Source organism: Aspergillus undulatus (genome assembly GCF_047715775.1).
Source record: "Aspergillus undulatus strain CBS 261.88 unplaced genomic scaffold BDV17scaffold_11, whole genome shotgun sequence".
NCBI lineage: Eukaryota > Fungi > Ascomycota > Eurotiomycetes > Eurotiales > Aspergillaceae > Aspergillus > Aspergillus undulatus.
Genome location: NW_027396615.1, coordinates 76,515 through 100,132, shown reverse-complemented (window position 1 = coordinate 100,132; position 23,618 = coordinate 76,515). Strand labels below are relative to the sequence as shown.

Here is a 23,618-nt window from a genome sequence, read left to right as displayed (position 1 = left end):
TGGCGGTCATGTGATGCACGAACTAGCTGAAACAAAATTTCAACTCGAGTGACCACTTTCAAAACACTTACTAATACTGTTAGTTAAATACTGCAAAACTTCTTAATATCAGTATCTTGGGCTCTCTTTTTATTATATTCGCTTCCTTAATAAATAATTACTCAGGCAGTTGCTAAGCAGTTAATAACCAGTTATTATTTTGGTTAAAATATAAGGAGAAAGATCGATTTCAATACATTTCAGTATTTTATTTTTAAGCTCGCTTGAGTCGTCGTTGCTTAATAGTAGTCTTGGCATCACGTTTTTGGGGTGAGTCTCATGAGCTCTGCCGGTAGCTCGGATGAGCTATGTACACAGACGGAAGCGTTCGTACGGAACGGATAAGCTGGCTCAGCCGGGACGACGATCCGGACAAAACTGTCAACTAGTTCGTTCGTCTGACCGAGCCGAGTCAAGCCATGGCGTCCGATGACTCGATGAGACGAGAGTCGAAATCGAGATTTGTGGATCCGATTTCGATTTCAGATTCAGATTCAGATTCAGATTTCAAATCCCGATCGGGGGCGGTTTTGGCTTCGGTCATCGGTGTCTTGGTTTTTGGGATCTCCTTTGTTTGAACTTTGAAAAAGACGCTACCGATGTCATCTTACCTGCATCATGCTTCATGCTGGGCTTGGCTGGGTTAGTCTGGGGGTAAGGCGTTAGTGAAGCGAAGGCTGCATTGCATGTTGCGGGGTCCTGACTCCTGACTTCAGAGTATACTTGAGACGGTGTGGATGGGTGTGGGCTGGTGGCTGCAGGGATAATCCTTGTATCCAGGGTTGTCGCTTACTCGGAGGACTGTTGTTCTGCATGGAACTGGAGCTGGGGTTGGAGAATGCTTAAGCCAATTAGGCTGAAGAACATTGACCGATTGATGTTGGAGAGTTGGAGACGGGATTGCGTGCATGGCTCATGGCAGTGCTACTGCTCGGCTCCCGCAGCACATCATGTATGTATGTTCTGTACAGAATAATCCAGTTGGAATGGAAACAGGCAAGACTGGTTGGATTGGCATGCCGCATGGATGAGCCCTAGATTAGTATGTCGGCGTCAGCCTATACCTACTCCATATGACGTTTCATCGACAAACATGCATGTCCCTGCCAGGAGTCTGAGACAGGTGAAGCAGGTCTACTCCGTATTGACTCCGGATAGCTAGGACAGAGTGGATTGGCAGATCCTATTTCCACCTGGCTCGTCGGACTGACTTATCTGCGGCTGGTCTAGATCTAGATTCGGGCGCATTGTGTTATGCCGTTGTGCGCGACGTTGGATGTGATGAGATGTGACGAGATGGCATTTCGGCTATGGCTGTTACACAGCGGCGACAAATTCCTCGAGCTCTTTGAATTCTGTACTCCAGAATCTAATATGCATTGTATAGGGACTTTCAAGGAATGCCGGCCAAGATGAAAGATCTGGCGATCTGATGGTTCCAACTGGCGTTCAGATTCCGGACGGCTGTTGTTGAGCCATACTTGGCCAGATTGGAGAAGGATGCTGAGTACTTCGTGCATACCGATCGACCATTCCAAGCCGCATGAAGATACATGCCGCAACAACCAGAGGCCATACTCTGTAGACAAGTGGCACCAAGTCTTCGTACGTATACAGAATACAGGCTGTAAGCCTGTAACAAACCGGTTCTCTGTCTGCATCGCCGATCCACCTGAATCGACCCCACTAAGCCATATCTTGGTGATCAGAGTCTAGCTGCAGCTGGTTTGATTTGATTTTTCCTTTTTTCTTTTTTTCCAAACCGCGTCGGGACCCAGTTTACTCTGCATGCGACCAGTGAGGGTTGATTCGATACGGCGATTCCCACCTGGCAGGCTGGCACAGTGGCACTTGCTCAAGGCTGACGTATCACGCTCCATGATTCAGGTTCTGTCATGCCCCCTGACTCTGACTTGACACACGAGCCCTCAGTCTGTCGAACATGAGGGGTTAGTCTAGTCTAGACTAAAACTTGAGACATGAGATTGGTGCTTCGCTTGGGACGAACCATCGTGAACTGAACTGGAAGGTCTGAAGCGATTCAACGCACGGTCTATCCCAACTTCAATGCCATGCAAAGATGCCCTAATACTGCTGTGCGCAGATTATTTTTTGTTTGCATGCGCATGCAGACGCAGTGAGCGCCGGGTTGCGGCACTTCCGCTTCCTGAAAGTCCAGCTTTAATGTTGACTTTGGCATGCGGATGCGCCAGGCGAGGGGTAAGCTCCAGTGGATACTGCGTACAGTTCAACCCCCGAATCATGTATGCAAAATTATGCTGGTTGCACATATGGGAGAATCCCGTGGTGTCTCCAGGGGTCAAAACTGGAGTTATGGAGACAGCGAAGCGCGAAATGCGAACCCTGGGCTCGAAAGTAGAACCAGAACCAGAATTGGATATCGGTTGGAATGAAAACGTTGAGCAACCCAAGATATAACCGCTGGCTTCGACCACGACCAAAGGCGACAACAGAGGGCTCAGCAATGCGACTTTAAGTCCGGACAGGCTCCGGCACTCAGGTACATATAAAACCTTATCTTGCTTCAATATCAGATCGAGTACTTGTTACTCGAGAGATCACCGAGCAGTCCGTCATATGTACACGCGTAAGCTACTCCGGTTCGTGCGTAGTAGAATACGCACCTGTCGTCGTCTTCGCGAGAGCGTCAACGTCAGCGAAGGTCGAAGCGAATATGAACCTCAATCTTCACGGACGAAGGATTCGCAAATGGATCCCGGCGAGTTCAACAATCTTCGGTTCGGCTAGCTTTCTGACCTGCCACTGGCTGGGCTGACCATCCAGGGCACGGAAATCGCTGCTAGTTAGGCCTGACGATTGTCATCTCATCGACCCCACCTGCAAATACCGGATCTGTGAACTTGAACCAGGGAACCTCAACGCAGTAGTGCCTGAAAGTTGAATGCGCTATTCTGCGCCTAAACAATGGACTTAGCATGCGATGGAGTCAGATGCGGAGAATTATGCTCGGTTCTAGAGCCCGAGAACCGAATCTATCCAACGCGGCTGTCTTTGAAACTGGTCTGAATATCTGATCCTTCGATGCTCAGGGGCCATGTCCATGACAGCGTAGAATTGACCCACGGCGTGGATGGCGGGTGAAGCTGAATCAAATTGTGTCCTTCTACTTCTAGCCTCACGTCTGAGACAGTTTGCAGATCGACGAGTTCTTCTGCAGTCTCCAGCGTCCAGATGTGATTGGAGATCGATAGATTGGGGCTTGACAGGCTAGGAAACTTCCGAGGGATGGGCTAGAGGTATTTGGAATCACGCTGATACAATCTAGCAGCCATCGCCAATCTGGGATCATCCATGTGCGATGCATGCATTAGTGTTTAGCGTTTGATCCACTGCGGTTGTACAAGATTTACTAGTTTGCACTAGACACGATTGTTTCCATTCGTTTCGTTACCTGTTTTTTTCCCTTTATCTTCCATTTTTGAGTCGCGGTGAAGATGCCTGGGACAGTCCCAAGTAACCCTTGGCCATGTGAAGAGCTGCAGCCATGAACGGTGCTGCGTATAAAGAGATCTGATTCCATGCTCGATGGTGGGCCTCGTCTCAGCTTCATCGAGGCTTATCCTTGACAGCTGTCAGCAACAGGCGTACCTTTGCCCTGGTCTCTGTTTCTTTTTCTGGTGGTCCGCAAGGCAAGAAGGCAGCGGTATGGTAATACCGAAATCTTCGAAAAAGGCCCCGAAACTGCTTGAGCCATCGCCATGGTCGAAAGCATCCATATTCCAGTATACGGAGGTGGAGTATTCTGGACTAATTGTCGACGTCCAAGATGTTGCATCCAGTAATTCGTTAGTTCTCTGGTCATCGTGCATATATCTGCACGACAAGTTGACAGCCCGGAGTATCGCTCCGGTGATACCGAGTAGCCGCTTCACTCTGGGCCTTTTAAGGGTCCTATGTCGCAGGTGACATGGACATTGAGGCTCTTCGTCTAGCTCGGAGCTGGAAGGAAATGGAACGATGGGGGCGGGCTTGACGCCTGGCGCTGAGTGTTATTTCATACAGATGATCTATCCATATTGTCAGATCATTGCATATCCGAACGAGGATGTCTGATCTTGGGTATTTGACTGTTCGACGTATGCTTTCTCGGCGCGCTCACCGATTCTTTGTCGCCTGATGTATCAGAGGGTCGTCATTGACGGGAGAAATTGCAAGAAATTAGAAGCATTCATTGAAAGGAGAGGAATTCATTTGATCTCGGACACAGTCGAACCTGCGTGTCTCTGGGAGATGATGTTGAGCAGCTGGCATTGTTTCCTCCCGAGGACGGCAGTGTCACGTGCTTGTTATCTTTCGATAAGCTTATCGTCATTGTCATCACGTGCCCGGGAGCTCCCCACTTCTTTGATGACCGTGAGAGAAGCTGTGAAAGAACCCAGACCACTGGTGAATTTTATAATGAGCCTTATTGCTCTATTCAGATATAAAGCACTCTTTGCCAACTCAGAAAGTCTTTTATATCGAAGACAGGATCTCGAATCCATCGACCAGGCGTCGCTATGGCACCAACGCTCATACCTATTGCGGAGATCCCAACCGTTTCGCTGCTGTATAGACTTCGACGTCTGGTTCCCAGCACTCAGCCATTGAAGTCGCCCTCCAAAGCTCTTAACGACACGATTTCATTGATCCGCAATGACATAACGAAGCTAGAAAGTGTCGACTGTATCGTCAACGCAGCCAACGAACGGCTTCTTGGAGGAGGGGGTGTTGATGGCGCTATTCATCGCGCAGCTGGTCGCGGCTTGCTCGAGGAGTGCCGGACTCTTGGCGGCTGCGATACGGGCGATGCCAAAATAACTTCCGCGTACAATCTCCCCAATAAGCGAGTGATCCACGCCGTTGGGCCGGTATATCATTATGAAAAGCGCATCAGTGATGACGCGCCGGAGAAACTGTTGCGTAGCTGCTATCGTCGCAGTCTCGAGTTGGCTGTCGAGAATAACCTGAAGAGTATTGCCTTTTCGGCGCTGAGTACGGGCGTGTATGGGTATCCGTCGCGGGAGGCTGCTAGGACTGCTCTGGACGAAACGCGCATATTCTTGGAGAAGGAGGGCAATATCGGGCGTCTGGAACGAGTCATATTCTGCAACTTTGAGTTCAAGGATGAGAGGGCTTATGAAGAGCTAATCCCGTAAGTAGCAACAGGTCTAGTTCCTCGAGCTCTACTAACTAGTTCAGGCTCTACTTTCCCCCTTCAGATCAGTCCAACACAGACGATGGAGACGTTCAATCGACGCCATCCCCAGACATTCTTGCGGCGTCGCTACCTGACCCGCCGACAGCGGAACCCAAGTTCGAAGGCCAGCCAGAAAGCAAGAAACAGAAAATTAGCCCGCCCAATGGCCGCGATGCTGAAACTCAGACCACGCGCATCCCTGCTACTGAGCTAAAGAGTGAAGACGAGTGGGAAGAGGTCAACAAATCCGAGGCAGATCGTACGGCACTTGACGATGACCCTGTCGAGATTGACCGACCTTCATCAGCTGCCGATGTGCAGAGTATGCAGTCAAGCGGGACAATCGATGAGATGGTTCACTCTCAGCCAACAGATGAGTTTCTACCAAAGAATTGATAATTATTGAATGTGGAAATGTATCGCCTGGGTCTTGTTCGATTATGCGGCGTTGGCGGATATCCTTGTTTTGGGTCTGATATTATAAAGCGCTGAGAGAGTTCTTGCACCATGACACTAAGCTATCACGACGGCCTCAAATCTATGAATATAGTTCTCATCTCCTTCATTCCACTGCAGTAGATTACCGAGGCTCGTAGTTATAGTGGCCTGAGCCATTACCTAGAAAAGTAAGTGTGCAAACAAGTCAAACAAGCTCTATCGGAATAGTCAGATCATCGGCCGATCCATCTTCACCGCGATCGAGCTCAACTTCCAATTGCGACCTTCCCATCAAGCAATATTCCTCATAGATCAGCTAGAGTGCTGCTGTAGCCTCCAATTGCTAGTTGATTTAATCTCCAACCTCCAACTTTGAGCGTCAACTTCAACCACCGTCCTCCGATCACCCCAGAGCATCATCCTATCCTATCCCCTCAACGACAGAAAAAAAGACCGAAGCCAGAAGAGGACCATATAATATAGATTCGCACCATGCCACCATCACCAAAACCCAAACCACGCGTCCTCTCCCCCGACGCCGCAAGAGCGCGCTCTATGCCCGCCGATATAGCTACACAACCTCCGTCTCCGTCCTCATCACCACCCTCAAACCCGACCTCCAGCACAGTGACCACAACCACAACTACAACAAAAACCAGCACACCCACCTCCAATGCCCCTCGCCCCCGATTCTCCCCCCTCACCTACCTCCGCACACGCTTCGCGTCCCTCTCGCGCCCGGTAAGGCTCACCCTCCGCACCCTCGGCGTCTTCGCGCCGATCCTGCCAATGGGCCTATACTTCTCCAAGCACGCCGCGCAAGTCCTGTGGGTGAATGGGCCGTCGATGACGCCGTACCTGAACGAGGACTATGAGACTATGCATACGAATCGCGATGTCGTGCTTGTTCGCATGCAGCCGTTTCGTAGTTTCGGTGCGGCGCTGGGATTGCCGGGAGTGGATAGGCGGGGGAGGATTGAGAGGGGGATGGTTGTTACGTTTCGGTATGTGTACACCGACCCATCTGCCAAGTATCTTATGCTTTGCCTATGTATGATGTTGATGTTGGTTGAATGCTAATGTGTATAATGTGATATATAGATCTCCAGGAAACCCCCACCACGTCGCCATAAAACGGATAATCGGGCTCCCCGGCGACCGAATAACAACGCGAGAGCCGTGCAAAAAGGACTCCCAAATCGTACCGTGGAATCACGTCTGGGTTGAAGGTGACGCGGCGGATCCGCATAAATCACTCGATAGTAACACCTATGGGCCTGTGAGTATATCGTTGATCTCAGGGCGGGTGACGGCGGTGCTGTATCCGAGGTTCAGGTGGTTGGATTGGCAGGGTTGGGAGGAGGGCAAGGTTGATGGGATTCAGCAGGAGGGGTATCGGGAGGAGGTTAGGGATAGGGTTGAGAAGGGGGCTGTTCAGTTGCAGGCGGAGAAGCTTTTTGGGGCTTGGGGGTGATTTAGATATGGAGTTAGTAAGGTATAGATATTAGATGACAAGGGATGGAGGTGTATTATTTTGGATTGTACTATAGCGAGTTGATGGTATATATATGCACTGCGGACGCTTGGGCTATTGTGTGCTGACTGTAATCATATAAACGCATTATATATATACTCTTCATTAGCTACTGTTCAAGAAAAGCAGAAAAAAAGCCGTGCGCTACGAAGTCAACCTAACATCCTCCACCCTCCCCTCCTGCAACCGATCAATCTCCGACGCAATACTCAACACCCAGCGATCCTTCTCAACACGACTCCTCGCTTTAAAAACAATCGTCCTTCCATGCGCCCCCAACTTCGAAACACTCTTCAACGTCTGCCTCGTCCTCCCACCATTCTTCTTCCCATTCCCATTCTGACTCTGTTCCCGCTCCCTCTCCTCCGCCCGGAAAAGCCCCTTCCTAATCGGCTGCCAAATCACAAACGTAATCGCCGTATCCTCATCACTACTCGTGTACACATCGGGACCTAGGTAAACGCGCGGCAGCGCGCCATGGCCCGGGTGGTTACTGTCGAAGGTCTGATTCGAGTAGAGCAGGTCTGTCTCCGTCAGGAGGCCCGAGTAGATGTAGCAGTTTTCGAGGTCGATGGTGGATTCGAGGTTCGAGTGGATGTGCGGCACTTCGGAGCCGTTTTGGCGGCGGAGTGAGGAGTTGAAGATGAGGAGTTTGCCGTGGGATAGGACGACGTGGAAGCGGCTGAAGGTTGTGTGACGGCGGGGCTTTTTGTACAGGAGGCCGGACATCTAGATGCATACATACGTTAGTCTCGATTTGTTTAGGTTTGCTGGTTGAAGGAGGAGGAAGTAAGTACCTTTATGGGCCTACAGCCTAGTAACGAGCACATGTTGTGGAGGAGAGGCGAGGCCTCTGCCTTTCTGACCTCCCATTTCTTTGCGTACTGCCCTATCACCGACTCGAGTTCCTCGTCGATACCTAAGATTTCAAGGTTACGCTGTCGCAAGTCTTTGAGTTCGAGTGCGTCCGCTGCCGTCCTGGCCTTCCAGTACTTCACCAGGGCGTCTAATCCTCTCATCCACTCGTCCCTGGTTGTGCTGTTGTATGCCTGGAAGCGGACAACAAGGCCATTATAAAGAAGCATTTCGAATCCTGCGTCTTCGCTAGGCTCCTCGGCGGCATTGTTATTGTCCTGCGCATTGCCAGGTTCCGTGGCGCCGACGCCAGCGTCCCAGTTCCTGTGCGTATTTCTATTCGGCTCGGTTGAGGAGGAACCCAACCCATCCTCCGGAATGAGACGCACTTGTTGCACAAGACACAGGTCAATAAACCCATCGGCGTTGTTCAGATTGTGGATGTTCCTTTGAAGCTGTGCATAGGCGTCTTCGTCACACCGTCTCAGGTGCTCTGCATTTCCATTGGACAGCCATGAGATTTGTCCATCTTCAACGGGAAACGGGTCAATCTCGTAGGACAGTGGCGTTCTGTCTAAGATTTCCTGGGTTGAAGGGATGTCGGAATCTTGTGCGCCTAGTCTCGGTGGCGCCGGCGGTAAAGTCTGCGACGGTTTGCAGAAGAATAGGTAGTGGTCTTGAGTGAAAAAGTAAAGACGTTTAGAGAACATCCTGTTCATCCGTTGATGCGCGCCTTTCTGGGAGGTGAGCCGAATCAAGAATCCCTCTAGTGGCGCAGGCTCCTCTTCTTTGTTCGAGCCATATCCGACTGATGTGCCGTAGTGTTGCTTCGGTCGTAGCTCAAGCTCATGCGTGCCCTGCATCGCGAGCGAGCCATACATCCCTTCCTCATTGGTGCCGTAAACCCACTCCAGGCGATCATATCGCTTCCAGGCGAGGCCCATGTTTTCCACATTTGTCCATTCCTTCATGACCGCAGCCCACTCGGGTCGGTTTTCTAGCATCTTCATGCAGCCGTTGATTATTGATAGATAGACGGATTGATTCGCTTGTTTTGCATCTTCATCGCTTTCTTCCTGTCCGTTCATGGCAGCTTCAAGCTGCCTAAATGGGTTGTTGAAAATGAGAGAGACCGCGAGATCCGGAACACTGATCCCAAGCGAGGCTGCCCGGGGTCTCCCCATAGTGTAAGAAATGAATGTGTACCATTCCACAGCGTGAGCCGTGGATTTGGGTCGCAGTATATAGATCGCCGTTCCCCGCTTGGCTTTCTTCCAGACCGCGAGCGACTTGTCCAGGGACGAGTAGAGGTTCACCTTCGAACTCTTCCGGCCGAGGGCAACTTCGTGATAGGGGGAAGCTTTTCCGGTCTTTTGGATCTTGGGTACCACGCGCGTCTTGTACATCTGCAAGGTAAAGGGAGCTTCTTTGTCTGATGTTGCTCGGCAAACGACTAGGAACTCTCTCCAGTTATCCTGCACCCGAGTTTCCATCCGTAGACTGTCAAACTCGCTATAGTCTTCTGGTAATTCTTCCTGGACGGTCTCCTCGACTCGTACTAGCATTTTCTCTGCCTTGACGACTTCGCCATCCTCAATCTTCCGGCGAGAAAGCAATCCCGGCACCATTGCCTGCGTCCTCGCAATCTTGGATACAATCCGCTGTTGTTTGTTGTGAAGGTTATCATTGAGTGTGAGTTTATTGGCAATCTGCGAGAAGCGAGACGTTGTGTCCTGCCGCCTACGCTGCGGTCCATGCTCCCCTTCTCTGGAAACTGCACGTTGAGGCTCTTGTTGCTGGAGCGGAGGAGAGGCCTCACTGGACTGTCTTCCTTTGTCTTTGTTCTGCTGACCCTTCAATAACGGCACTTCTGACCCATTTTCGCTCGGAGCCGCTGACTGCGATGGCTGGCTCACATCAAGGTGGCTAGAGACACTTCGCCCATGCTCACTCTGCGACACGGCCAGCAATCTTGATGGCGGCTGCCTATCCTGCTTCCTCGAAGCGACTGGAGATAAAGTTGAAAGACTTGGCGTCGGTTCCCTTGCTGTGAAATACGCAGATCTTGAGTCATTCTTCGTACCAGGTGTACCACGGTCGCGGGTGAGCACCGGAGACGGGGGTTCGTCCTCTTCCTCGTATTCATGCGTCAACGTCCTAAGAGCCGGTGTAGGTTGTGATTCTTCCTGTTCGACTTCCTGTTCCAGTTCTGTGTCCGGCTCGGTTTCTTCTGCAATGGGGAGTTGCGTAGGCTGCGAGGGCTCGGTATCGCGCACGTAATCCGATTCGGCGGAGAACGTGATGACTCGCGATCTGTAGTTTCTGAAGCCCAGCCGCTTCTTGTACCAGGATTTGCGATAGCTTAGTAGCCAGTTCTTCGGGATGGGTCCGATGAAGAATCGCTTGTTCGTTATGTGGACGTGGTTCGGAGAGGCATGGCGCTGTGTATTGTTAGCAATCAGGCGACGCTGGATATGATTTTCAAGGGGATATGTTATACCAGCTTCTCAATGGTATAGGAACCTTGTTCGAGGCCCGAGCAGCCGTCTTGGGGTGTCTGCAAGCCCGCGCCCGTGCTCGCGGCACCAACATTCTGGGTGCCGGATCCAGACATTCACAATGAGCCAAAGAATAAGGGTTGCGGAAAAGAGATAAAGGCAAGCCCACTTCGAGATGCCAGATCTGATCTATTAGGAGGAATGGTTATTGAAACGTCCAATCCATGGTCTTGTCGGAGCCCACAGTACAGCCCACACCCCTTACGCTCCATAAAGTTCAAAGCAGCCTGGAGAAATGACGTCGTGCGTCTGTGAGGATCTCCGATCGGGGGGAGTTTGCACTGTTGATCATGTTTGTGCTGTTTGCAACAGGGAGCCCTGCCTATTGGTTTCATCATTTCATGGTTGCGTGGCCTGCTTGTGGCGGTGAAGCTGGAGCTTAGGTTGGAGAGCTTCATATCCCCTTACTTCCCCTCGTTGTGCATTCTCTCCCTTTCAAGCACTGCAATACTATAAACACAATTCACTATGTCTACCTGGTTCGATACTCTCAAGCGTTCCTTCGCCGATGTGCCCGTCGACAATGCCAACGACAATGGCATCTCCACCACCGAGTTCCTCGAAGCTGCCGAGTCTCTGCTCACGCTGTTCGGTATGTCCAGCCTTCTGTTGTGGGACTATTGTGAGAAAATACAGATGGCCATTGCTAACTACGCAATGCCGTAGACCTCCTCGGATCCGCTGCTTTCACCCCCGTAAAGAGCGATCTTGCAGGTAACATCAAGGTGCGCATTTCCCCCGCATTCCACTGTCAATCGGCCTAACATACGCCCAGAAAGTCAGGGAAAGGCAGCAGGCTGCCCCGGAGGAGTCCGCGACTCTCCAAGTCCTTGTTCTGAACGAGTTGAAGACAAAGAAGCACGTTGCCGCCGAAGGCTTGGTCTGGCTTGTTAGGTTCGTGCCGCCCTGAAACTCGAATGGCAGAAACCTAGTTCTGCCGGAATAGCTTCATGCATGGACGTACCACTAACTTTTGTCTCTCTATAGGGGCCTCGACTTCACCGCTCAGTCCCTCCGCCACAACATCGACAACACTTCGAAAGAGCTGTCCGAGTCCTTCCGTGATGCATACGGCAGAACCCTCAAGCCCCACCACTCCATGTTCATTAAGCCCATCTTCTCCGCCGCCATGAGTGCTACCCCCTACCGAAAGGACTTCTACGCTAAGCTGGGAAGTGACGACACCGTAGTCAAGTCTAAGCTTGAGACTGAGGTGGCAGCTCTGGAAGAGCGGGTGGCGATCTTGAAGTCCTTCCAGGACCGCAAGGAGGCCAAGTGGTGAATGATGATGCTTGATTTGATTGTAAAGCCTGTATCTTGTTAAGGATATCTGCGTCTAGAATTGTATATACGTCCCTGCGCATTTCGATTACATAGCTCGACCAAACCGCCTATACTGAAGTTACCCGCGATCAGCGATTGGCTAACCATCGATTTTGTGCGAGCGCACCTGTAACAATATCCTCCGGTGGTACATTTCTTGAATGCCATAGAGGTTCCAGTAGATTGGGACGCTTCAGAACAGGCCATCGAATGATTGTGATTGGAGACAACTGCATCTCTCTGAGGGCTCGGGTAAGCCTCGGGATGCACCCTCACGAGAGCGCCCTCTGTACGGTATACCCCGACGTGGCCAAGAGCCCGCACGGCCATACGAGCACGAAAACAGGAGATTAGCAATAGTACAATCGACTTCGTGGCCCGTTGCACTCCTATCACTCGCAGAGCGCTGTACATTGCCTGTGTGACTGTACGGTCAATATGTACCACCCTACTCCTTACTCTCCGGGACTGGCAGAAGCGCAACATTGGCCGCGGGAAGTGGCAACCTTGGGAATGCGCAACAACAAACTCGCAGACAAATGTACGGGGGAGTCTAACTGCATGCTGTCTGCGGCACGGTCCCGACACTGCTACGTCAACGTGTAACAACGGCCCGGGGTCGGTAGACTACGAGGGGTGGTCTCGTTTGAGCATTATGACAAAGCGGCCTAGCACCCTGCACGACGGGGTATCTTGGCCCAGCCAGAGTGTCGAGATTCACTGATAGTGGCATTAATCTCGTAGCAGTCCGAATTGGGCAGGAACTCCAGAGACGATGTCTTGCCCGGATAGCACTAGAGTCTAGAGCAAAGCTTAACGGCTGCTAGCCCGCTAAGAGGTCGCTTGCGAGCAGTCGACAAGTTGACACCGGCCACTTCGCTCGTCAGGGGAAGGGCAGGCCCGGCCCAGAACGTGGTTGCTGCTTAGTCAAAACAAGCACAAGCAACAAAGGAAACAACCAGGAACACACCCGAAGCTAAGGATTCCTCCTGCTGTCAGCCAACGGTCACCCAGCCTCTCGGGATTCTGCATCAACCTCAAAACCCTTTGTTATCGGAACCATGCAGATTCTGACGCATATTCCAGAAAGTTTCTTTCACAGCATTCCTTGGAATCATCATCATCTCCTCGCTTGGAACTTCGAGACCACCAGTGGACTCGGTTGCTGATCGGAATACAAAGTCCCGTCGTTCGCCCTCAATCCCCACCACGGTGGGCTCCAAAAGCTGAAACATCGTCGCTCGTTGGCACATTGCCGATCCCCGAGGCGATAGTCGAGCCGCCGATGCTCGATAGAGACTCGATTCCATCTTGATCTCGCCTTTGATCCCGTCTGGATTTCTGGAGACCAATCCCCCCTCTTCCCGCCTCCAAAAGGTCTAACCTCCATCGCACACGAGCCTTTGTTTTGATGCGAGTCTCGGGATGCTTTGAACATTTCAGCGGCCAAGACTCCAGTTCAGTTTGCAACTGGTCTGCCCCTGGCGAACCAGCTTCGAAATAACCGTGGTTGAGCCGGTCATCCACCAGAAAGGGGTTTAGCCTTTGAACTTTCAACCCATGGGTGCCAAATCACTGTTCTCGAACATGGTCGAACCCCGTCCGCCTATGGTATCTTGGCACGATGCTCAAAGGCCGCAAAACTTGACGGTGGATTGAGATACGGATTCTGGAATGGGTCATCCAGACTCTAGAGCTGCCAACTTGGAACGTGCTGATCGGGCCGCCCACCGGTGTTTCATTTTTTTCAGCTTCGATGCTACCAAGCTTTCGAATCGTGTCAAGTTCTTTGCAGACGGTAGACGAAGTGTCAGAGTCAAAAGTGATAGAGTACTGACAAGCTTCGTTCCATCATGCAATATGCGCGGAGGACACTTGGGGTGTTCTAATTTGGGTTGTGAAACGGCGTGCAGGATGATGGGGTCTCCCAACTCTCCAGGTCTCCAACCCAGAGCAGTGTCCACAGTAAACCAGACCCTAGGGCTTGACGTTCCAATCCATTCCGCGGAGTCGCGTCCCGACGATGATGCCATACAGGACTTTTCATCACTTGCTTGGGTAATCGGGGCTTTATCCAGACAGGACCCCTGGCAGAGCAGTGCCGGCGCCGCAGTGCATAGATGTCTTGCCTCCACCAAACCAGTTCCCATTTGTGCAATCGCCTAGTATCTAATCACCGATGAACCAGTCCCCGGCTCTCCGCGCTCCTAATTCCGTTTTGCACCTGCGTTGCATTTTCAACATGCAGCTGTGCAAAAGAATCTAGGTCCACTTAGCGGCTTTGTTGCAGTATGCTTCCATGTTTTCCGTGAACAAACGCTAGGGCCCCCGGTCGTGAATGCGTTTCTAATTTTCCATCGGGTTCAAAGCCCACGGACCACGCATCGACGGAGTAAGGCCATCTACTACTCCATGGCTCCACGGCCTCGGACCCATGTTCTAACTGGGAAAATGTTCACCTTGACGCTATACCTCTAGTCGTCAAGCCGGCCTTTTAGATTCTTTCTAAATATTGCTGCCCAATGAACGTCCCGCCCTGTCAACTGATGCCATGCTATGCAGGTCTCCCAGGGACAGACTCAACTCAAGAGTCAAGTCGTACGTTAGTCACGACCATCTCCGCCTGACAGTGGCACCTTGCATGCTGGCCCAGCCTCTGTTAAATCTCTGGCTTCCGATCCCCATCTCCACCTTCAGCTATAGTCTGGTTGATCATCGTAGGGAAAATGTCACAATAAGCAGATCTTTCTCTCTCTTTCACTCATCATCCCCAGCATCTGCTGTCTCCCGAAACGGAATCCTTGAAGGCGACGAGTACTTGGGAGTTGCGCTGGGCTCTACCTCTTATAGAGGGAGGCAATGTCGCTGGGCTTGAAGCGTACGGCCGTCTCGCCATAGTCGCAATAGGAGAATCATTCCAAGATGTTCCCCCTGGAGGGCCGCAGTCTCTCCATCTTCGTCGTGACACTTGTGTTCCTCATCCTGTCGTTCTTTGCTGTCACTCTACGATGTTTCGTCCGTTTGAAGTTGGTAAGGGCATTTGGATGGGATGACGGTTTGATGGTTCTTGCCATGGTATGCGCTGCCCTTCCCGGTGATTACAATTCGCGCGGTGTACAGGTATTGGGTTAATTACAAGTCTAGGCATTGAATATCCTCTTTGCGCTATGTGGAATGATAGGTGCGCGCTATGGCTTGGGTCGAAGAATGGTAGACTTCGCGACACTGCCTGATGGGACAACTGAGTTCGAAACTGCCCTATTCGTACGTTCTTCCCCGATGAACTTAAGGTCATCTCTCTTACTCGGTTCTCGATAGTGGTGGTGGCTTGGCCAAACGAGCTATGTCATCGTATGCGTGGTGGCCAAGATCTCCATTGCTTTGGCGCTCCTTCGTCTCACAGTCATGAGAATTCACAAGTGGCTGCTATGGGGTGTTATCGCTGTGTCCATCGCCGTCGGCCTTGCGTTCTGGCTGATGCTCATGCTGCAATGCAGCCCGGTAGAGCACTTTTGGCATCGGCTCACTTCCCACGGAACATGTATCAATGTCGACTATATCCTCGATATCGCCTATCTATACAGTGTGACGGCGACTATTTGCGATTTCATCCTCGGTCTTCTGCCTATTGCACTGGTGTGGAAGTTGCACATGAATTCGAAGACCAAGGCTGCGCTTGCTGGTATCCTCAGCATGGGTTGCGTGTAAGTTCATAAAGTTATCGCTGACTTTCCAGGCTGAACCCAGCTAATCCCTCATATAGTGCTAGCGCCGCTGTCATAGTCCGCATTCCATATCTCCATTACTACAAAAGCGAAGATTTCCTCTGTAAGTCCCCACAACGTCTCTGCTAGAAGTGTCACCCACATGCTGACCTGCTTCTTTCTAGACGCAACAACAAATATCTCCATCTGGTCCAACGTCGAAGCCGGTCTCGGAATCACCGCCGGAAGCCTCGTAACCCTCCGTCCTCTCTTCCGCTGGTTCCGCGGCGGAACAGGCTACGATAACTCGATGGTGTCGAATTCGAAGGGCAGACGGACAGGGAGCATACCTCTATCCAGCATGAACGGTGGCACCTATAATTCTCGGAACGAGAAACAGGGGAATAAATACTGGCGGCCGGACCTTGAGACGCAATTTGAACATGGCGTTACCACTACTATTGGGACGTCCCGTGGGAGTCGGAATAGTAGCCAGGAGGACCTCAACCCTCAGCCCAAGCAGTCATTTGGCGGGGTGAACGTACAAAAGACGTTTTTTGTTACTAGTAACGAGGCTTGATAGGGCTTTTCAATTTATTTTCTATGTTCACTTATTTGTGTGGCGATTCCGCAATCAAGTATCCGATAGAATGTGTCTGTATAAAGCTTCCCTCTGTCAATACCAAAGAATACTGGCGATTTCTGATGACCAGTAATGATATAGAGAGTAAAGAAGCTTGGAGGAGCAGGCGGAGAATTCAATATTCCGTCATCGCGCGGCACGTGGCACTAGCCAATCGACAGCAAGACAGCTCTCCGCCCTGCGGCGAACCAACCCTCCACCAAAATTATAGACTGAGGTGGCTTCTTCGCCTGTTTGCCTCTTATTTCATCGATTTGTAGGGCCTTGAGTGCGGAAAATATACATTCGTCTCCTATGATCTACTAGAAGCTTTCCTTTCTCTCGTTCGAAGTTAATTCTTGCCTGGCCCGCGCGGTGGCCATCCGGATCTCACCATGTGAGTACAGATCACAAACCCTGTCGCTACATGCCGCGTTCTTGTCACTGACGATATCTAACTATAGGGCGAGACTCGTGGAAGATCCTCAGATCAAACATGCCTCGCTACATAACCTCATTCCTACCCAGCTACACACCTATGTGTGGCCGTTCCTTATCATCTGGCCGACGTTCTTCGCCTTCTACCTCTCGCCCGAACGCTACGACACGTACATCCAAGGACAAGAATGGACATTTGTGTGGTCTGGATCGATCATCACAGCCCAGTCGCTTCTCTGGCTGATGACAAAATGGAACATCAACATCCGCGCACTGTTCACGGCGACCAAGGCGCGCTCCCCTGACTCCGCACAGCTCATCAAGGTCATTCCGGAGGCAAACTCCGGCTCCGCTGAAATCTGTTGCCTGGTTAGGGACACGCTTGGGGGAGTCACAACGATTTCGTTCTTGTTCCAGAAGAGGCGCTTCATCTACTATCCTGAGCGGAAGAGCTTCGCGCCCCTGTCGTATATTTTGGACGCCGAGCCTAAGCCCGCTCTCAAGCAGTTCCAGGAAAGTGAGGGTATAACCTCCAAGGCTGAGGTGGAGCGCATCCAACATCACTATGGCGACAACACGTTTGATATCCCGGTGCCGGGATTCATTGAACTGTGGCAGGAGCATGCGGTGGCGCCCTTCTTCGTTTTCCAGATCTTCTGTGTTGGTTTGTGGATGCTTGATGAATACTGGTACTACTCGCTGTTCACTCTGGTCATGCTTGTCATGTTCGAGAGCACGGTCGTCTGGCAGCGACAGAGAACCCTGAATGAGTTCCGCGGCATGAACATCAAGCCCTACGATGTTTGGGTCTATCGAGAGCGCAAGTGGCAGGAAATCACCAGCGACAAGCTGCTTCCAGGTGACTTGATGTCGGTGAACCGAACCAAGGAAGACGGAGGTGTTGCGTGCGACATTCTTCTCATCGAAGGTAGCGTCATTGTCAACGAGGCTATGCTCTCCGGAGAAAGTACCCCGCTTCTGAAGGAGTCTGTTCAGCTTCGACCTGGAGATGATCTGATTGAGCCCGATGGACTTGACAAGAACGCCTTTGTGCATGGAGGAACCAAGGTCCTGCAGATTACACACCCAAACATCACCAACGGCGATGAATCGCAGCAGAAGACTTCCAAGGTCGGTGCTCCCCCCGACAACGGCGCTGTCGGTGTTGTTGTGAAGACCGGATTCGAGACCAGCCAGGGTAGCCTTGTCCGCACCATGATCTACTCCACGGAACGTGTTTCCGCCAACAACGCAGAAGCTCTGCTTTTCATTCTCTTCTTGCTCATATTCGCCCTCGCTGCGTCTTGGTATGTCTGGCAAGAGGGTGTCTCCAAGGACCGCAAGCGTTCGAAGTTGCTGCTGGACTGTGTTCTCATCGTCACGAGTGTTGTGCCCCCAGAACTTCCCATGGAGCTGAGTCTCGCTGTCAACACCAGTTTGGCTGCTCTGAGCAAGTTCGCCATTTTCTGTACTGAACCGTTCCGGATCCCCTTCGCTGGACGCGTCGACGTCGCCTGCTTTGACAAGACTGGTACTTTGACTGGTGAAGATCTTGTTGTCGACGGTGTCGCAGGTCTCACTCTTGGACAGTCCGGCGCAAAGGTTGAAAAGGACGGAGCACACACCGAACTCGCCAAGGGAAACAGCATCCCCGCCGACACGACGCTTGTTCTTGCCAGTGCTCACGCTTTGGTCAAGTTGGATGAAGGTGATGTTGTCGGTGACCCTATGGAGAAAGCTACGCTTCAGTGGCTTGGCTGGACCCTCGGCAAGAACGATACTCTTACGAGCAAGGCTGGATCTGCCGGCGGTGGTCGCTCTGCTGAGTCAGTCCAGGTTAAGAGACGCTTCCAGTTCTCGTCTGCTTTGAAGCGTCAGAGCACCATCGCTACTGTCCTCACCAATGACCGCAAGACAAACAAGAAGGTCAAGTCCACTTTCGTCGGTGTCAAGGGTGCGCCAGAGACAATCGGAACTATGCTTGTGAACACACCGCCGAACTACGAGGAGACCTTCAAGTACTTCACTCGTAACGGTGCTCGTGTGCTTGCTCTCGCCTACAAGTACCTCTCTCCTGAAGCCGAGCTTTCTCAGGGACGGATCAACAACTACGCCAGGGAAGAGATTGAGTCTGATCTGACGTTTGCCGGTTTCCTCGTTTTGCAATGCCCATTGAAAGATGATGCTATCAAGGCCGTGCGCATGCTCAATGAGAGCAGCCATCGTGTTGTCATGATTACTGGAGATAATCCTCTTACTGCTGTCCACGTTGCTCGCCAAGTCGAGATCGTGGACCGTGACGTTCTCATTCTCGATGCTCCCGAGCATGACACCTCAGGTACTAGGGTGGTGTGGCGCAGCATTGACGACAAGGTTAACGTTGATGTCGACCCCACCAAGCCATTGGACAAGGAGATTCTGAAGACCAAGGATATTTGTATTACTGGTTACGCCCTGGCCAAGTTCAAGGATCAGAAGGCCCTTCCCGCTCTTCTCCGTCACACCTGGGTTTACGCTCGTGTCTCTCCCAAGCAGAAGGAGGACATTCTTCTTGGCCTGAAGGATGCTGGATACACAACTTTGATGTGCGGTGACGGAACAAACGACGTCGGGGCTCTCAAGCAGGCCCATGTGGGTGTCGCCCTTCTCAACGGTTCTCAAGACGACTTGACCAGAATTGCTGAGCACTACCGGACGACAAAGATGAAGGAAATCTACGAGAAGCAAGTCTCCATGATGCAACGGTTCAACCAGCCTCCCCCGCCTGTGCCCGCCCAGATTGCCCACCTTTACCCCCCGGGCCCCGGTAACCCTCACTACCAGAAAGCCATCGAGCGAGAGGCAGCAAAGCGAGGCGCCAAGGAAGCCGCAAGCCAGCCAGAGGCGATCCCTACAATCACATCGCCCCGAGCACAGGCCCTCCAGCAGCAGACCCCTCAGCAACAGCGCCAGACCGAAGCCCAAAAGGCAGCTGCCGGTTTCGCAGACAAGCTTACCTCGACCATGATGGAGCAGGAGCTCGACGACAGCGAGCCTCCCACCATCAAGCTGGGAGATGCCTCCGTTGCTGCTCCATTCACCAGTAAACTGGCCAACGTCATCGCCATTCCCAACATTCTTCGTCAAGGCCGCTGCACCCTCGTCGCGACAATTCAGATGTACAAGATCCTGGCTCTGAACTGTTTGATCAGCGCGTACAGTTTGAGTGTCATATACCTTGATGGCATCAAGTTCGGTGATGGTCAAGTGACTATCAGCGGTATGCTCATGAGCGTTTGCTTCCTCTCGATTTCTCGTGCAAAGGTGAGTTCTCTTCATATGAAAGGCATCATGATCTATATGATCTATTCTAACAAAATCCAGTCCGTCGAAGGTCTATCTAAGGAACGTCCACAGCCGAACATCTTCAACGTCTACATCATTGGGTCCGTTCTTGGTCAATTCGCCATTCATATCGCAACCCTGATTTACCTGTCGAACTACGTATACAGTATTGAACCGTATGTCCTCCTATCTTGACCTCTAAATCAAGATCAACTTACTAACAACTTCCAGCCGCGAATCCGACATCGACCTAGAAGGCGAATTCGAGCCCTCCCTCCTAAACAGCGCAATCTACCTCCTCCAACTCATCCAACAAATATCTACCTTCTCAATCAACTACCAAGGCCGCCCCTTCCGCGAATCCATTCGCGAAAACAAGGCCATGTACTGGGGTCTCGTCGCCGCGTCGGGTGTCGCATTCTCCTGCGCTACCGAGTTCGTCCCCGAGCTGAACGAGAAACTGCGTCTTGTCCCATTCAGCAACGAATTCAAGATCACGCTGACTGTCCTCATGGCTCTTGATTACGCTGGCTGCTGGGTTATTGAGAACGTGCTGAAGAACCTCTTCAGTGATTTCCGGCCGAAGGATATTGCTGTTCGTCGTCAGGATCAGCTCCAGAGGGAGGTCGCGAGGAAGAATAAGGAGGCGCTTGAGAAGGCTGCTAAGGCGGCGAATGCGGTGAATGCGAATGGGCAGCAGAGGGCTGCGTAGATCTTGAAGTTGTCGTCATTCATAGGCGACGGGCTTTCTTTGGAGTAGTGATAGGTAGACTTCATATCTCTTCGATCTGGGTTCCTCTGGTTAGAGAGGGGTCTCAAGAATGTATTTCATATTAGCTATATATGAGCTGTTGAACAATCATAATTGAATAGAAGTTTATGATACGGGTACATTACAATAGCTATATATGATGATAAGATTGACATTGAGCACGCTCATTTCACCCACCCAGACAAAAAATATATATCGTTGACAAATGGAATAAGCCAAGTTCAACCATATCATGAGTCCTAATATATAACAATCCAACCATCCAACCAGACAGTTAAGCCAACCAACCAAACCCATAACTCGCTACTCACCACCCCGACCCCCATTCCCATTCAACCCCCGAAACTCACCGAAGCCGAACTACCCCCCATCCTCTCCTCAAACAAGCCCCTCACAAGCTCCGTAAGAACCCTAATCTCCCCCCTCAACCTCTCCACCTCCTCGACCGCCCGATCTCCCTGCACATTGGGAGTACTCTCCCTAACCCTCTCTTTCCAAACATCATCAACCTCGAAATCAACCTGCTCCGCGACCCCCTCCCACTCCGTCACGGCATCATCATCCTCCTCGCCACGCCGCCGATTCGCTCTGATCCGTCGCGCCTCGCGGACTTCGAGGAATCCGATTATTAGCAGGAGGGGGGAGTACAGGAGGCCCATGACGATGTCGTTGATTTTTGCGTAGGTGTGCCGGGAGAGCCACCATTCGAAGGGAGCGATTAGGAGGGTCATTTCGATCAGGTTGAATGCTGGTATTCACACATTAGTATTGAGGTTTTGGGATGGATGAATGGGTCTGGGGGAGGGGTGGTCAACGCACGAGGAATAAAAAAGTTCTCGTCGGGCGCGCGCACAAACTGCATTGTCTTTTGCGCGAATATAGCCATGTATTCATCTGCTGCGTTGCCTGATATCGCCTCGTAGGCGCTGTTGTAGAGGGCGATGAGGATGTTTAGGAGGACTGCACGCCGTCATCACTTATTAGCATCTCGTCCAAAGACTTGAAGAGGGAAGAAAGGAAAAGGTAGGGCGGCCCACTCGTCAAAACAATAAAAGTATAAAAATAATAAAGCACAATACCAAACGGAAACGCAAAGTCCTCGAACATGCCGAACTCCGGAGATTGCATGATACTATTCGCCATGGCGATGATGATTCCCTTGGTCCCTAGATCGCCTGTATCAACCTGCGCCATTCCCGTAAACGCCTGGAAGAACCCGACAAGGACAACGAAGAGCAGCGCGAAGAAGATGAGGGATTCCTTCATCATCACGCGGAGCACAACGAACATTGCCCCGAAGAACCGGAATGTATCGAGGTAGAGCATCATGCGCATCCAGAACATGGGGCCTGCGAAGGCGAGGAAGTTGTAGCTCAATTTATTGAGATGTTGGCGCTGCTCGTCGCTTGCAGAAGCGGAGTGTGCTAGGGCCACGACGCGCATGAAGAACGAGACAGCGAGGAGGGAATAGAGTGTTGAATTGAAGGCGTTCCAGAAGTCGAAGTAATTGCGGCCAATCTTCCAGAGTTTCGTGACCTCGTCGCAGATGAATGCTAGTGTCATAACGTACAATATCCCCTCCGTGACGTCGAGGTCACCCGTCGGATTAACGGAGTTGATAACCTGCGTATAGAGCGCCAGGTAGACAAGCGAGAAGAGAATCTGGCATGCGCTTTGGTAGATAGGCGCGCGCATTCTGTCGGGGTGGAAGTGGATGGAGAAATCGGTGCTGTCTCTGTCTTGGTACGGGACAAAGTTGGTTGGGTTGCCTTCTTGTTGGCAGAGCCAGCCGTTCCAGAGGTACTTGATGCATTTCTGGTAGCCGGATGAACCGATTATGCGCAGGGCGTGCAGGTCTACGGCGCGCTCGATGACGTTGGCTGGGTCGCTTTCTTCGCCGTCTTGGAAGATGGAGTAGCGCTTTAGGAGGACGTGGACGAGGAGGTAATTCTGGTCCTCTTCGGATTCGATGCTGGAATTCTTAGTCAATACGAGGACCATTCTTTTTGGTGAGGACTAGGGCGAGATACATTCGTTTCGCGATGACCTCGCAAGCTGTAGCCCGAGACTCGTGGAGGTCGGCATCCCATAGCTCGGAGTCTGCTTGGCGCTTGAACCACCGCAGGCAAACAAGGAGACAGAACGGAACGCAAGCACGGAGATGCTCTCCTCCAGCTTGCATGGCAGTCTGAACTACATCCCGGGTGACGATGCGGCTGTTGGGGCTTGTGATGGAATCCTTATCCAGCTCGCAAGGAATGACTTGCTCGATTTGGTATTTCAATCGCAGGGCAAGTCTTGTTACTTCCTTTGCGGGATGATCGACGGGAGTCTCGTCCCCTTCGTGAGAAGGAAGTACTGGGGGGCGTTAGTAGTAGATCCGATAGCTGTTTTGGTGACGTACATCGATGCCGCCGCATGTCGTCGCGGAATTGGGCTGCATCTGAGGCGAAAATATCCCGCCAGCCCATGTTGACTATATGAGAGATGAGAAGTTACTAGATGAAATGGTTCACTTCTTATGTTGAGATGGGATAGTATAATCCTGGTCAAGAGCAGAGGGGAGCGGAAGCTTGAAAGACGAAACAGCACAGCCCCACCCCGCGCCAGCCACAATCGGCGATCGGTCTACTCTGATAACTACGGAGTAAACCTGGGTGACGGCGAATAAAGGCACGGTTGTGCGTGGCCTTTGGCATAGAAATTGTGGCCTTTCCGCAGAGCACGTCGATTATTTAACTGCCCCAGGCAGGTTGTAAACGAGACCTGAGAGACTATTTATAACAATTA

At 51.6% G+C, this 23,618-nt stretch overlaps 7 protein-coding genes across 7 annotated transcripts; 5 read left to right on the top strand and 2 right to left on the bottom strand.

Moving 5' to 3' along the window:
• Positions 1–4,466: 4,466 nt before the first annotated feature.
• BDV17DRAFT_19499 (macro domain-containing protein) lies at positions 4,467–5,798 on the top strand. The gene is made up of 2 exons (XM_073755167.1): positions 4,467–5,215; positions 5,263–5,798. Exons 1-2 carry the CDS (start codon positions 4,581–4,583, stop codon positions 5,654–5,656), a joined length of 1,029 nt encoding a protein of 342 aa, XP_073617888.1. The 5' UTR covers positions 4,467–4,580; the 3' UTR covers positions 5,657–5,798.
• Positions 5,799–6,190: 392 nt separating this feature from the next.
• On the top strand, positions 6,191–7,172 carry BDV17DRAFT_289051 (putative mitochondrial inner membrane protease subunit Imp2; the record flags this gene model as incomplete). The annotated part of the gene is made up of 2 exons (XM_073761571.1): positions 6,191–6,702; positions 6,800–7,172. The coding sequence occupies 2 exons, from the start codon at positions 6,191–6,193 to the stop codon at positions 7,170–7,172; spliced, it is 885 nt and encodes a 294-aa protein (XP_073617887.1).
• A 192-nt stretch (positions 7,173–7,364) lies between these two features.
• Positions 7,365–10,843, bottom strand: BDV17DRAFT_256935 (sporulation-specific 71 family protein). The gene is made up of 3 exons (XM_073757148.1): positions 10,588–10,843; positions 8,030–10,528; positions 7,365–7,961 (listed from the first exon to the last, which is right to left on the bottom strand). Exons 1-3 carry the CDS (start codon positions 10,699–10,701, stop codon positions 7,377–7,379), a joined length of 3,198 nt encoding a protein of 1,065 aa, XP_073617886.1. The 5' UTR covers positions 10,702–10,843; the 3' UTR covers positions 7,365–7,376.
• A 270-nt stretch (positions 10,844–11,113) lies between these two features.
• BDV17DRAFT_289049 (GLTP domain-containing protein) lies at positions 11,114–11,927 on the top strand (the record flags this gene model as incomplete). The annotated part of the gene is made up of 4 exons (XM_073761570.1): positions 11,114–11,237; positions 11,312–11,370; positions 11,421–11,539; positions 11,633–11,927. The coding sequence occupies 4 exons, from the start codon at positions 11,114–11,116 to the stop codon at positions 11,925–11,927; spliced, it is 597 nt and encodes a 198-aa protein (XP_073617885.1).
• Positions 11,928–14,512: 2,585 nt separating this feature from the next.
• Positions 14,513–16,331, top strand: BDV17DRAFT_19406 (putative integral membrane protein). The gene is made up of 5 exons (XM_073755147.1): positions 14,513–15,043; positions 15,113–15,232; positions 15,287–15,672; positions 15,732–15,796; positions 15,858–16,331. The coding sequence occupies exons 1-5, from the start codon at positions 14,891–14,893 to the stop codon at positions 16,250–16,252; spliced, it is 1,119 nt and encodes a 372-aa protein (XP_073617884.1). The 5' UTR covers positions 14,513–14,890; the 3' UTR covers positions 16,253–16,331.
• A 102-nt stretch (positions 16,332–16,433) lies between these two features.
• On the top strand, positions 16,434–21,107 carry BDV17DRAFT_256924 (ion-transporting P-type ATPase SPF1). Its single transcript, XM_073757147.1, has 4 exons — positions 16,434–16,691; positions 16,759–20,035; positions 20,096–20,232; positions 20,288–21,107. Coding segments are annotated over exons 1-4 (3,897 nt in total). The 5' UTR covers positions 16,434–16,689; the 3' UTR covers positions 20,769–21,107.
• A 97-nt stretch (positions 21,108–21,204) lies between these two features.
• yvc1 (putative potassium ion channel Yvc1) lies at positions 21,205–23,529 on the bottom strand. The gene is made up of 4 exons (XM_073757146.1): positions 23,233–23,529; positions 22,859–23,186; positions 21,648–22,800; positions 21,205–21,576 (listed from the first exon to the last, which is right to left on the bottom strand). The coding sequence occupies exons 1-3, from the start codon at positions 23,297–23,299 to the stop codon at positions 21,780–21,782; spliced, it is 1,416 nt and encodes a 471-aa protein (XP_073617882.1). The 5' UTR covers positions 23,300–23,529; the 3' UTR covers positions 21,205–21,576; positions 21,648–21,779.
• Positions 23,530–23,618: the final 89 nt, after the last annotated feature.

Coding starts and splice junctions, on each gene's coding strand:
- BDV17DRAFT_19406 (XM_073755147.1), top strand. CDS start 14,891: ATGTTCCCCCTGGAGGGCCGCAGTCTCTCCATCTTCGTCGTGACACTT. Junction 15,044..15,112: donor GTTTGATGGTTCTTGCCATG/GTATGCGCTGCC, acceptor TTACAAGTCTAG/GCATTGAATATCCTCTTTGC. Junction 15,797..15,857: donor CAAAAGCGAAGATTTCCTCT/GTAAGTCCCCAC, acceptor GCTTCTTTCTAG/ACGCAACAACAAATATCTCC.
- yvc1 (XM_073757146.1), bottom strand. CDS start 23,299: ATGGGCTGGCGGGATATTTTCGCCTCAGATGCAGCCCAATTCCGCGAC. Junction 23,187..23,232: donor CGACATGCGGCGGCATCGAT/GTACGTCACCAA, acceptor AACGCCCCCCAG/TACTTCCTTCTCACGAAGGG. Junction 22,801..22,858: donor GAGGTCATCGCGAAACGAAT/GTATCTCGCCCT, acceptor TAAGAATTCCAG/CATCGAATCCGAAGAGGACC.
- BDV17DRAFT_19499 (XM_073755167.1), top strand. CDS start 4,581: ATGGCACCAACGCTCATACCTATTGCGGAGATCCCAACCGTTTCGCTG. Junction 5,216..5,262: donor GCTTATGAAGAGCTAATCCC/GTAAGTAGCAAC, acceptor TAACTAGTTCAG/GCTCTACTTTCCCCCTTCAG.
- BDV17DRAFT_256924 (XM_073757147.1), top strand. Junction 20,036..20,095: donor TCTCGATTTCTCGTGCAAAG/GTGAGTTCTCTT, acceptor AACAAAATCCAG/TCCGTCGAAGGTCTATCTAA. Junction 20,233..20,287: donor TACGTATACAGTATTGAACC/GTATGTCCTCCT, acceptor AACAACTTCCAG/CCGCGAATCCGACATCGACC.
- BDV17DRAFT_256935 (XM_073757148.1), bottom strand. CDS start 10,701: ATGTCTGGATCCGGCACCCAGAATGTTGGTGCCGCGAGCACGGGCGCG. Junction 10,529..10,587: donor CCTATACCATTGAGAAGCTG/GTATAACATATC, acceptor AACAATACACAG/CGCCATGCCTCTCCGAACCA. Junction 7,962..8,029: donor TAGGCTGTAGGCCCATAAAG/GTACTTACTTCC, acceptor GTATGCATCTAG/ATGTCCGGCCTCCTGTACAA.